We start from the raw sequence: 13530 nt of genomic DNA on the forward strand, positions 1-13530 counted from the left end.
TAGTACCAAAACTGTACATATCCACACATGGGATCCTTCTCAAAACTTGATCTACTAAGTCCTCTCTACAACCCCTAGAAGTGTGTATTAGGAATTGTGAATCACCCTGTATATAGACTCTATATAAGTGGTCCCTTTTTTTTGCAAAGGATCCATATATAGACGGTATTTCAAAATTAACAGTTGTATTGCAGCAAGTCATTTTTATATACTCCACTTTTTCATGCTTTTATTAGTCTATATAGGCAATTGGAAATCAAGCAATCCATTGCTGATGCTTTATCGGTTCCTGAAAAATATTTTTTTCTAATATGGAATTAAAGCCGTGGTGGTTTAGTCGGTAGGGTGATTACCATGCTGGAGACCCAAATTCGATACCTGGGGTGGGTCATCAAAGGTCCGAATTTTTTCAACCTTGTCCCTGCATAAAGTGGCTCTGGGGCTCGCCAAACTCAAATCAATGGGTACCTGGGGTCAACCTCCAAAATTTCAGGGGCCCTACCTCCCACATTCCCTAAATGTGATTATCTTACGTAATACGGAATGTTTGTTTGTGGCAGAGTCTGTACATAAATTGCATTTGCTTTCATTAGCTTCATTTTGCAACTGGTCTTTTTATAGTTATTATTGACGATGAAACAAATTTGCGGTTGAATCTCTACATAGGTGATATATTTTTGGGAGGACTTTCGTTCAACGTTGCTGCAGGGAAGGGGTTAAATAAGTGGGGTGGGAGCATACTCAGGGTGGTGAAAAACCAGGAAAAGTCAGGGAATTTTGTCTTGATTGACTTTTTTTTTCTATTTTTTATTATTATTATTAGAATATCGTTATGAAACTCTGCACAGGAACAGGAAATCTTGTTGCTGTGTTTCTGCCTCAACTTTTAGGCCCCTTTTATGCACAACATAAACACTGCACCAGAAACCAGTGATGGCAGGAGGAGAGAGAGAAATTTCCGGAGGGGCAGAAAAATGTGTTAAGACTCTAAATATTACGTGGAAATCTAAATATTACGTGGAAAATGCATTGAATTATCATTTTTTCTTGTCCATATGGGAGTAATAAGGGGACAGAATTGTCAACAGATGGAGAGGATGGGAGCAGGTGGCGCTGTCCGATGGTTGTCGAACCTCCTAGAAAGGCATTTTGTTGCACAAATTTATTATGTATGTCTTTTTCCAGGTTAGAAATGCTGAAACTCAGAATTGTCTGGACACTTTAGGCAGAAAAAGTGCAGAAAACCTAGGAATGAGTTATTGCCATGGTCTAGGAGGAAATCAGGTAAGCAGTTGTTTTGTACACTCAGGAACATGCTGAAATCCTACGACCTGCTTCCTATCCTGGAAAACTGCTTTTGTGGTGTATTGGTTTTTGATTTCTACCATTTCTTTCATCTTACCATTTTGTTCATTAGTTCTTTCAGGCTATGTTCTTTGGTTTGGTGGTTTGTGTGTGTGTTTGTTTTGCTCTCGTTTGCATGCATGCATTTATTTATTGATTTTCCTCCAACAGAAAATATCTCCCGTTTGCAGAAAGCTTACACTGCTGTGTACACTATTGTAATTTAATAGTGAACATATAACAATATACATACCTATAGTCATACACACGCACATGCATACACACAAACATATATCTACATAATATAATAGGGATGGGCCAATATGAAATTTTGGCCTTTACCGATAAAGTACCGATATAAAATTTACCGATACCGATATAAAATTAAAAATGGTCCTTGAAGAACCTGAAAGGTTCGTTGAACTCCTTAATAAATGTGTGTTTCAAGGTGACTGCAGTGCAAAAGAAATTGCATATTTAGACATTTACTTTTTTTGAAAGTAGGGCATGGAGATTATCCATAAAAATTACAACAAAATGGCAGAATTTTGCACTAAATTATCGGATATTTATCGATATATCGGATCGGTTAATTTTACCGATACACCAATATGCCTATATCAGCCAATACCGATAGAGTACCGATTAATCGGTCTTATCCCTATAATATAAAAAAGTAAGTATATAACTCAGTGGTGTATTCTCCAATGTTACATGGTTTTTCACCAGTAAACCAACTTTTTTTCGTGTGTATAGAATTGACGGAAAATTTGAATTTGTCGGACTTCTGGTTTTGATTTACTTCCATGGCTGCATTAGCGTTTTTCACTCAGACGTAAGATCTACCAATTCTGAATGTCATCTAGCATTGCCCGTGTGAAATATTTGCTGCTCGAGCAAAAAACGCTCATTGCAGCACTCTAGATTTCACCACTGTTATAACTGTGCAAATGGATCATTGCCATCCTTATGCATATGTATAGTTTCGATCAGTGGCGGCGGCAGTTGCCCCCCCCCCCCCCCGTTTTTGCCACTTTTGCCCTCACACTATGCTAAATCTTATCTACAAAGGAAAATATACTGTCTCTGGCACCTTCCCTCCCCCTCACATTGGTTTTGGGACCCAATCGCCGCCACTGGTTTTAATAATTCCTAGAGCATAGCCCTAACCTTCCATAAAAAACACTGTTAACCTCAAGCGTACACACAATATATCGGTTGGATGCAATAATGTTTAATATTGAAAGGAATTAAATGGTAATGAAATATGTAGTGCATATACAGTCTGCACGGAAAGTATTGACGCCACACAGGTTTTCAATCGGGTTGAGGTCGGGGCTTTGTCCTGGCCAACCATCAAAATAAGGGACACAAGCATCTTTGAGCCATGAAACCACACTTTTGGCTGTGTGACAAGGAGCCCCATCCTGCATAAAAAAAGATGCTCCACTTTTTTCAAAGGACACTTCCAAAACATCATTTAAGAGCTCAAAATAGGAGTACTGATTCATGGTCTGGTTTTTAGGAAGAATAACTAACTCTCCTACACCACCATAACTAAAGGAACCCCAGACCATAATACTGGGAGGGTGTTTTATAGTTGGATGTGTGTACTGAGGAAGGGTGGGATCATCACCGGGAGAACGGTACACTCGCTTGGAACCACTACCAGTAACAAAGAAAGTGGCTTCATCACTCCACAACACTTCTTTCCAGTCATGAACAGTCCAGATACTGTATTGCTTACAGAAATCCCGTCTTTTCTTACGATGCTTCTCTGTAAGGTGAGGTTTCGGGCGAGCTCTGTAACTGCGTAGCCCTAAGTCATCATGGATCTTCTCCTGAATTGTCCGGAGGGACACATTATCAAGCAACAGAGGATTTTTTTCTTTCAGTTCCCTAGCTGTTAATGAAGGTTGGTTCCTTAGCTGCCTTTTCATGATGTGCAGTGTTTTTTCAGACACTTTCCTAGGCCGACCAGACTTAGGTTTTGGGCAAGGCATTTTGACCCCACCTTCGTCCTTGAAGCGTTTCACCAAACGTTGCACTGTTCTCAGGTTCACACCTGTTTGTGTCGCGATTTCTGTGCTTTTTATGCCTGCTCTAAACAAGGCAATCACCTGCTCAGTATCACCAGGCTTCAATATGTTGTAAGGCATCGTTTCACACACAAAATCAACTCAGAACACCAACACAACAGCCCAAAATTCACAGGAAATACCACACGCACGTGCGCACGTACAACAACGTCTCCCACTCGAAACTGAGCGAGTTGAAACTTGCAGCTAAGAACAAAGGAAGATCGCAGGTGGTAGTTTACTGCCCATGAACGACAACTCTTTTCACGGTGTCGTTTAGGAGATAGGTGGTCCTATGTAACAACGCGAAAATAATTTACATCAATGCTGTTGTCGTCAATACTTTGCGCACATACTGTATAACGTACATGATCACTATAAATATATGAAAAGAGTAAAGCACAGGAAATACAAAATAATATAATAAAGAGTAAAATAGATGTATTTACAGCTATGCTATTTCAAAAATTGATCGTAGTATTTTTTGTATACAATGTAAGTGAAAGACTGAAATCCATTTGATGTGTCATCAAAATATTATGTGTAGAACAGATTCTGAATAAACGTAAAGCCACTGTGTATACTACAGCTGAAAGATATTTGAATTCTAAATTACTTTATGAAGTCATTGCACCTTTAAAATGTAACTTCTGTCCTTGCAGGTTTTTGCCTACACGAAACGGCAACAGATTATGTCTGACGACAATTGCTTGGATGCTTCAAATCCTGAGGGACCCGTGAAACTGGTCAGGTGCCATGGAATGGGTGGAAACCAGGCGTGGGTGTACAGTACAGAGGTACGTTACATGATTGTGTCAGAATATCTGTACAAATTAACAGTAAATATTCAGTTTTTAAATTTGCTTCATTTAACATTAAATTGTTACGTGTCCGTTTAAACAAAACTTAACATAGCACAATGACTCCTTTGTTGTATCACAAGATAGTACACTGCTGTTTGTGAAAATTGCAACACCAAGAAGGAAACGTATGATTGAAATGAACTTTATACCACAGATTAGGTACATGCCAATACACAAATGATTAGGGTTACAGACCTGTATATGATCTCTGACCTTGAGAATTCAGTATGGTGTGAAGTCCCCATGTGCTGCAAACAGAGCCTCTACATGTCGTGGCATGGAATCAAGGAGGGCCTGGATATGTTCCTGGGGAATCTCCCTCCACGCGGTTTGTATGCGAGTCCACAAAGCATCAACAATGGTTGCAGGAGGGCCATGACGAACAAGTTGCCGACCAACCATATCCCGGACATGTTCGATGGGTGACATGTCAGGCGAACGTACAGGCCAGGGAAGCAGTGGTAACGTCGTTCTTCGAAGACTGCTTGCACATTCCTCGCCACATGTGGTCAGGCATTGTCCTGCTGAAATATGGCATGTGGAGTTGCCTGAAGGAGGGGCACTGCCTCGGGCTCTAAAACCTCCCTGACGTAGCGGTTGCTGTTCAGATTCCCTTCGATACGTAGGAGGGGAGATGGCATGTTGTGTCCAATGGTGCCCCAAAGCATCACACTTGCCGTTTGTCCGCTATGCCGCTCAACAATGCAGGTTGCCAGATTGCGTTCACCACGGTAGCGTCTAACACCTATGCGGCCATCACTGTAGAACAAGTTTAAGCGGAACTCGTCCGAAAACACTACATTTTGCTACTTAACATGCCAGCGACGGCATTCACGTGCCTATTGCAGTCTGAGGCGTTTGTGGTTTCTGGACAATGGAAGCCAACGAAATGCCATGCGTGCCACCAGCCCAACCCGCAGCAGACATCGTCGTACCGTCGACGCAGACAGGTCCACAACCGTTGTAGTGCTCCAGCATCGAGCCAACACTGTGGACGAAGCTGTACGGTCAGTTACAGCCATGCGGACAAGATGGCGGTCATCCCATGCTGTGGTCAGATTGCGTGGTCCAGTACCTGCTCGTCGCTGTGTACGACCTCCTTCTATCCACTGGCTCCACGCACGCATCACTGTCGTAGCAGCATGCCCTGTACGAGCCGAAATGTCACGGTATGATAAACCCGCTTCCCGGAGACCGCTCATTCTGCCCTGTTCGAACACACTCACATGCTGATATTGCACCATTTGACGTCGACGAGGCATACCAGCAGTTGCTTTCACATTTCCACTTCTTTTGACCGCTCTTCACTGACTGAGCTTGGCGTAACACTGACCTTTCCGGTCACACAAGAGAGGGTGCTGCTGAGCCCACATGCACGCCATCTCTCTGCAATCCTAATCACTTATTTCTGTTACACTGTTCTACACATCCTCCGAGTTTGGATTCATTTGGGCCATTATTTCTGGGTGTTGCAATTTTCACAAACAGCAGTGTAATTATTTTATTGGGGGGCACTTGAGATACAACTGTGTTACCACAGTGCCTTTAGCTAGGAGATTGAAATCAGTGATTAACTGTGTGTAACTAGTTATATATGATGATTGATGATGATAAACATTTATTTGTTTGTTTATTTCTTTACTCAGTTTCAGATACAGTCTTATTTGGCCATTTTACACTGAAACAACATAAAGTAGAAACAAAAAATAACAAAAGATAAATACAATAAAACAATAACAAGATGGGATAGATTTACATGTTAAGGGTCAAAACTCCAAACCAATCAATCAATCCCTTGGAAATCTGGAAAGAGTTTGGAAAATCAACCTAGGAGTGCAAAAGTCATGGAAAGGTTGGGAAATTTTGAAAACTGAAAAGCTTCTACCAGGATTTGGGAATGCAAATTCATTTTTCTTTAACCAGCTTCTTGAGTTAATACTTCAGTGTAAAAATATATGAAGTTTCTTTTTTCTCATTTATTTTGAACAATGTTCAACAAACCTCAATCTCTTGAATAGCAAATGCAGATTAATACTTAAAACGTGTTTATTACCATGTTAAAGTGTTACACAATGGATTGGGAATTTGCCCAAAAAAACTGGGAAAGGTCTGGTAGTTTTTTTGAAAATGAAATGGAAACTCTTATCATCACATATTAATGAAATGAGAATGATCCATTTCTAATCCTCATTTCATTACTTTCTAGTGATTTCATAATTCATGATATGTGCGACTTACTCACTTTATATATATTAATTCATATTTTCAATAAATTAAAAATATAAAATTTTGTTACTTACATGAAATGAGTATCTATTTTGTGCAACGACGTTTCGGAAACAACTGTTTCCCTCTTCAGGTTCTATTCTCGGCTATCCGAACTATACCATAGCCTCGTCAAATAGTGTCATTCGTCAGGTAAAAGGAAACTACAAATTTGGTAAAGGTAAAATTTTACATGACATAACGAGGAGGGGAAATGGAAGTGCAAGGTCAGGGAGGGGAGAGACGACAGGCCTGCAACCTCATACATAGGACAAGGAAGCAACTGGCAGGCTGCATGCGAACAGTGTAACAAGAAGGTGCCCCTTCTTTTTTAATGTTTTAGTTGTACATAGGACTTTTAGTGCGAAGGTTTTATAGTAATAGTTTTAACAAATGAGAGACAGCATAGGGGTAACAATGGTTTTAGAAGTGTTTTCCAAATTTTACCTTTACGAAATTTGTACCGTTTCCTTTCCCCTGACGAATGACACGATTTGACGAGGGTATGGTAGCCGAGAATAGAACCTGAAGAAGGAAACAGTTATTTCCGAAACGTCGTTGCACAAAATAGATTCTTATTTCACGTAAGTAACAAAGTCTTGTATTTCTAATTTATTGAAAATACGAATTAATATAATTCTAGTGATTTGCTTGAGAGTAGATCTGAGTCGATACCAGTGCCGCTGTATCAGTATTTGCCGATACTAGCCAATACTGTTCTGTAGTTTCGGTCTTTTGCAGGGTATGCAAAAATTGCACTGACACTTTTGTGGAATCTAATTGTCCTGTAAATTATACAGAATTCAAAGTTTCCATTTATTTGGACCAATATTGTTTGAAAAACTGTCTTTTGTGATTATGTAATGGGTAATTTAACATTCTGATGTAATTCTTGAATCTTCTGAAGCAAAACTCTAGTAAATTGATGCTTATAATTGAGAGTGGAATACCATATTTCACCGCAGATTTAAGCCAAAATTTCTTTGCATGGTGTGCGACCATTATGGGAAGCTTTTTTTAAAAAAAAATTGTGTCAGTATTACCGGTACTTAAAAATCATTTATTACTGAATTGTCTTTGGTGCAAGAGTAGCATGCACGAAATACTCGTGAATATATGTTAAAATAGAATATAGTTCAAATCAACGTGCGTCTTCATGCCAGTATATCGAACATTTTTTTTCTGTCTAAAAAAAAGGCAACACAGTAGTTATTGATTTGTGCACTGTGGTCAAAATATTACACTTTGGAAAATTTACTACGGTGTTGCGAAGTACAAGCTTACAAGATTTAATCTTCTGTGTCCGAAGATCCTGCGCCTTCTGATTCAATGAAAGGTTATAAACTAATTTTTGTACTGAGAAAACAGGGTGCAATATTATGTAGGTAAATATGTTACTCACCCACCTAATATTTTGAACAACTCTCAATTTTTAAAATTTTGAAACATCGGTATCGATAGCAGTGAAAATTGGAAACTTTATCAGTTCAAACTGGTATCAGCTCAACCCTGCTTAAAACATTTTTTTAATTACGTTTCGACTCAGAATTATTTCAATATTACACTCGTTCACAGGACCGCAGCATAAAGCACGTGAACACCGGCAACTGTCTTCAGAAACCGGACATCAAAGATCCTTCCCAGCCGCTGTTGCGACCATGCAACAGGAGTCTCGGGCAGCAGTGGATCATGAAGAGCAAATTCAAATGGCAAGCGACTCAGCAGTGACGTTCGCCAGAGTACCATTTGCCTTTGTAGCGACACATCATTCATTCTCCCTGGAAGTGCCTCAGATATTTTTTTCCAGCTGATAAAAAACTACACAGGGTTTCTTCACTCTGCCTCAATTTTGTACATAAAAAAGAAGAAAAAACAATATTTAAGACGGAACATTGAAATGGATGGGAAATAAATGGTGTAAGTGCTGGAAGTGATTAGTGCCAGGGAATACAACTTATACATAATATATATATAATATACATACACATCAAAAAAGTCTGACTGTAAATATTATTGTTAACTGTGTGTTTTCAACTCTGATTGGGCACCTGGTAGATGTTGCTGGCTTTTCGGGGATTTTGGTAACGAAAATTTTTGTTTTTATTTAAACTGCTTTTAGGTGTTAATCAACTGTGCATAATTTATAGGTTATTCCTTTTTTTAGGGGCATCAAAAACTCCAGATTGGAGCTTGGCCTTTTTTTTTCTCACTATTTCGTTACAAGAGGTTGAACAACATTTTATCGTTACATTCCAATGACATAATATATTAGTGTGCTTGCCGCAGGTAACGAGAGTAAATGTGCATGCATGTGTGAGTTTACAGCGTGTGTGTGTTTTGCACAAGAATGGTTGTACTTTCTGTGATCTGTTGAAGTGATGAGTGTAGAAATCGTTAACGAGTAATTCCATGTTCATTCCATTATTGTTTTAACATTGTTGAAGGAGATTAAGGCAGTGGAGGCTGTCCTGTCCACATTGTGTTGTTCTATCTAAAAACCGAAGATTTTATCACAGGGAAATTCTGTCTATTTTTTTTACAGTATTACCTTGTAAATATGGCTACTAGAAGCTGCGTTTAAGCACTTTAAGAAAAATGAAGAAAAGAAATAAATTATTGATATGTATATTTACTTGGGTGGTTACTTTCTATGGTTTTGCAACATTCCAGTAGTCAGAGGATTCAAATTGTGCAACAAAAGATTGATCCAGTAAAGGAAATGGTTATTAAAAAGTGCATTTTGATTTTATTTAAAACCTTTGCATATACCTGGTATATACCTTTGCTCCCTCCATCCTTGGCTGCTAGCCACATCTTCAGTGGTAGAAAAAAAGATGGCGGAAACTGAAGTTATCAACCTGCAACGTAGCAAGGTCCACATCAAAGATATTGTGGTATGGACAAACTCAGTTCTTTGGGAGGCTCGTGGATAACTGAATGTTTGGGGTTGTAAAATGAGGGTTAACCCATCCGCTTACCATTTAAATGCCAATTTTTTTGCCATGAAATACCATTTAAATTTGGCTATCTCCCATGAAGGTTGCACAGCAAGACAAGATGTCAAATATTGTTTAAACTATCCAAGCAATTTACGTGAAAATTTTATATATTGAAGTGGAAGTATAGTAATAAGTATGCACATATGCAGTTTACTTGAAAGATAATTAGAAACTCACCTAATAAATTTGATTACACACATCGTTGCATTCCATTTCCATTCCTCAACCTTTTATATTTTTCCTGCCACAGCCACCTCTTCCTCACTTTCACTACATTCTTCAATTTCACTAACATAAAATGAACCCCCGTGTTCATCTCCCCTTCCAAAATCCACATTTTCCTTTTCATCGCTATCGAAAAGCAACTTTTCAATCGCAGAATCATCTACAACATTCCTATGCAACATGTTTGCAAGACGTAACAAATGAAGGTTTGTTTACATGAGAAATTACTGAACAAAACATGCTTCAATGGTATGAAAAACTTAGCAGCACAAACATATACGTCATAGATTTGAAAGATCATACAACCTCTGCCATCTATTGAATGAAAAAGAAACTACATGATGAAAATCGGGGAACCTGTCGATTCGACGGCTAGGTATGGGAAGCGAACGTCCAGTCCAGCCGTTGATTCGACGACTAGGTATGCGGATGGGTTAAGGGTGATTGTTGCCATGGACAGCAACAGTGAAGTCCAAGTTTGTGGAGGGGGATGGATGTTGAACCTGAGGTTGAGGGTTGTGGATGTTTCCCTCAGGTAAAAGCCAACATACGAGGGTCATACAAGTCAATCCAGGACCTTTGAGTTTATAAAATAAAAGAACAAATTTCAAGGGGTGGAAACTGCTATTATTTTACAGCATACTCCCGTACTACATTTATATATTTATTCCTTCGTTTAACTAATGCCTGGAAAGCTTCGGCATAGAAAGATTTGTCAGTACGTTTGAACCATTCTAGGACAGCTTGCTTCACTTCGTCATCACTGCTGAAAGGTTGACCTCTGAGGAATTCTTTTAGAGATCCAAACAGGTGGAAATCACTTGGTGCTAAGTCAGGACTGTAAGGGGGATGTGGTAATTATTCCCAGCCGATTTCCTAGAATGTTTGCATAGTGCGTTGAGCGATATGAGGTCATGCATTGTCCTGCAGAAACAGAACACCCTTCGTGATCAAACCAGGGTGTTTCTTCCTCGGTTTGTTATGCACGACTTGTCCCATGTTATGCGACGATTGTCAATCATAAGCTGTTCCACACGCTGAATATTCCCAGGAATGACTGCTGTGGGCTGGGAACCACCATGACCGGGATTGTCGGTGACAGATGCACTTGCACCATTCAAATGTGCGGTACTGAGTGTTTCATTACTGTACTGTGCTTGCAGTCTTCAGTCTTCACTAAAAACTTCTTCAGCACATGCTGTTCCGTGTACACTTATACACTGTTGTCTGCCATCTTGAATACTGGTCTCTGAACTGGCATGTGCAACGAGCGCCACCTACCAGTAACAGGACTCAGTTTCCTGTTCCTACTGCATGTACTACCTCCACCTTGGGATTTGTTTTTAAACCTGTAGGAAAAAAAAGTTTCGGATTGACTTGAACACCCCTCATAGCTGTTGCACCTTCACCTGAACAATGTTGACGAACAATACATCCACCAGTTTCCGAGATACAAGCATTTTTTTTTTTTTTTACTTGAAAAAAGTTAAACTTAGAATTTTTCCAACTGCGGACTTAGGATTTTGGAGAGAGAGAAAGAAAGATAAGGAGAGATGCCCCCCTCCCCCTGTCTCTTTCTAGGTGTAAGTTAGGAGAGAGAAAGGAAAAGTGAAGGGGCAAGGAAGGAGGGAGAGTCCTTCTTCTTCCTCTTTAATCTCTCTCTCCTAACTCTTCCTCCCTCTCCATCCCCCCTCTCTTCCTCTCTCTCTCTTCTTCTTCCTCTTTAATCTCTCTCTCCTAACTCTTCCTCTCTCTCTCTCTCTCTCTCTCTCTCTCTCTCTCTCTCTCTCTGTATGTGTGCAAAAAATGCAGTAAATCGAAAAGAGTATAAAATACAATACAAGAACCAGTCCATTTTCATATTCTACCTTTTAACCCAAGGATTCCAAAAATTAGTTTTTTATGTGAGATACTGCACAACATGAACACTCAAACAAGGTGTGTAAAAGTTAAAATAATAGAATAACTGTGCATTTCAGTACACTAACTGTGTGAAAAAATAACAGTAGTGGTGCATATTCACTCATCTGGCAGATTGAATAGAAAAGAATTCCCAAGAATATTTTAATAATAATCATAAGTATGATGATGATTATTATTATGCCTACTATTCAAGTTTTATCAATGGTCCGGCCACCCCTACAAAAAGTTTCTGGCAATGCCGGCTGTGCGTTTAGTCTTGAATTGTATAAAGAAAAATAGAGAAGAGAGAAATTTGTGGTGAATGTCCTCAGCAATCAGTTCTTGTTACTGGCTGTGTTCTCGACAATAACCGAGGTTCATCCCGAAGAGATATCATACCAGGAAGAACGCTGTGGTGGGCATCCTCAACTGTTGTCACTAGTTTTGTCCTTGAGTCGGACCAACCTCGGTCAGTTATGTTGATCATTAAGTTAACATGCTTTTTAATGCTAGACGCCTCATCAAAACCTCCACCTGTAGCGAAACCATGGTTGGCTACAAACAATATGCAGATGACTCCATCCCCTGTACAAAAACCATGAAGAACTTCAATTCTTCAGTCCACCCAGACATCCGTTTCTTGCATAAGAAGGAAAAGGACAGTGTGCTGAATTACCTTTACAGCAAAATAGATCAGACCACCATGCACAGAAAACAGAACACTTGATCACAATACGTAAACCAACTCTTCGGCCACTCCACACAACAAAAAACATATGGAGAACCCTCAACCTGACGTCGGAGCCTGAGAACGTGCAGATGCGAATTGACCACATGATCTCCCTGGCCATCCATAGTGGCTATAATAGGCAGGAACTTCTCCACCTTCTGGACTAAACCAAAAGAAAAACGAAAAACTACGTACAGAATGATCAGAAAAAAGAGAAGTGCATCGGCCTCCCTCAGCCGAAAAGACCTAACCAGACACAACTTGAAAATAGCTGACCAACCCCCTCTCTCCATACCCTCACAGGTAACCAGTTCTGGTGCCAGCGGGTCCCGGCTTCGAATCCCAGCCTGGGCATGACGTTTGTGAGTGTCCATTGAAAAATACCATCACTCATCCCCATCTTCGCAAAATAGCCAAAAGTGGCACTTAAAGCAAAGTTCTAACCAGTTCCATGCATTATTACACCAACACAAGCACAAAAAAGTGGCATGTCTATGGATGAGGACAACAAAATTAATCAAAATAGTAATGTAGGCAAGATATACCCTGGAGAGAGAGGCAAAAGACACCTACACAATGGTGACCACTCCCATGAATCCTGGGGCGTTTAATGAAACTTTGGCTCTGCCATTGTAAGTGTCATTTCCCAATGAAAAGTGGGTTTGCAGGCAGGCCTTGTCCCTTTAAGGTCTGTTGTACCACAGAGTTTTCGGTGTAGTCTTCTAGTGGAAGAATGGAAACACATAATGGCCAAGCGACGTCTATATGCAGCATGTTTTCAAATTCAGATTTTTATTTTTCCCCATATTGTATGGTTTCATTGACTGAATTATTGTTAAAGTCCACTTTATGCACAGAAAGTCTAATTTGAGCTGGGCCTACAGTTTAAAGTGTGATCCGAACCACTGTGCCTTGTGCAAGTATCAAACCTAGGACCGACCCCTGGCGTCGTAGCATGATGTGCTCTCGGACATGGGGGCCAGCTTTCCTCACGTTGAAATACACAGAAAGAATATTGAAACTAAATTTGAAGCAATGATCCATTGCGGTTTTAGCTGGTGCCGGATCATCGGGAAATTGCCTTTGCCATTTCTCCACAGACATCTTTCATATGATATACTCAA

General features: G+C 39.9%; 1 protein-coding gene across 3 annotated transcripts in view; it reads left to right on the forward strand.

The window, feature by feature from the left end:
- Nucleotides 1-9286, forward strand: part of Pgant5 (polypeptide N-acetylgalactosaminyltransferase 5) — a 68119-nt gene extending 58833 nt beyond the window's left edge. For all 3 annotated transcript variants that reach the window (XM_083132524.1, XM_083132523.1, XM_083132525.1), the window contains exons 9-11: nucleotides 1186-1284; nucleotides 4085-4219; nucleotides 8126-9286. In XM_083132524.1, the coding sequence (XP_082988650.1) occupies nucleotides 1186-1284; nucleotides 4085-4219; nucleotides 8126-8278 (387 nt within the window). In that variant the 3' untranslated portion in view covers nucleotides 8279-9286. The remainder of the gene's footprint in view (nucleotides 1-1185; nucleotides 1285-4084; nucleotides 4220-8125) is intronic.
- Nucleotides 9287-13530: the final 4244 nt, after the last annotated feature.

Source organism: Lepisma saccharinum, chromosome 12 (genome assembly GCF_977018435.1).
Source record: "Lepisma saccharinum chromosome 12, izLepSacc3.1, whole genome shotgun sequence".
NCBI lineage: Eukaryota > Metazoa > Arthropoda > Insecta > Zygentoma > Lepismatidae > Lepisma > Lepisma saccharinum.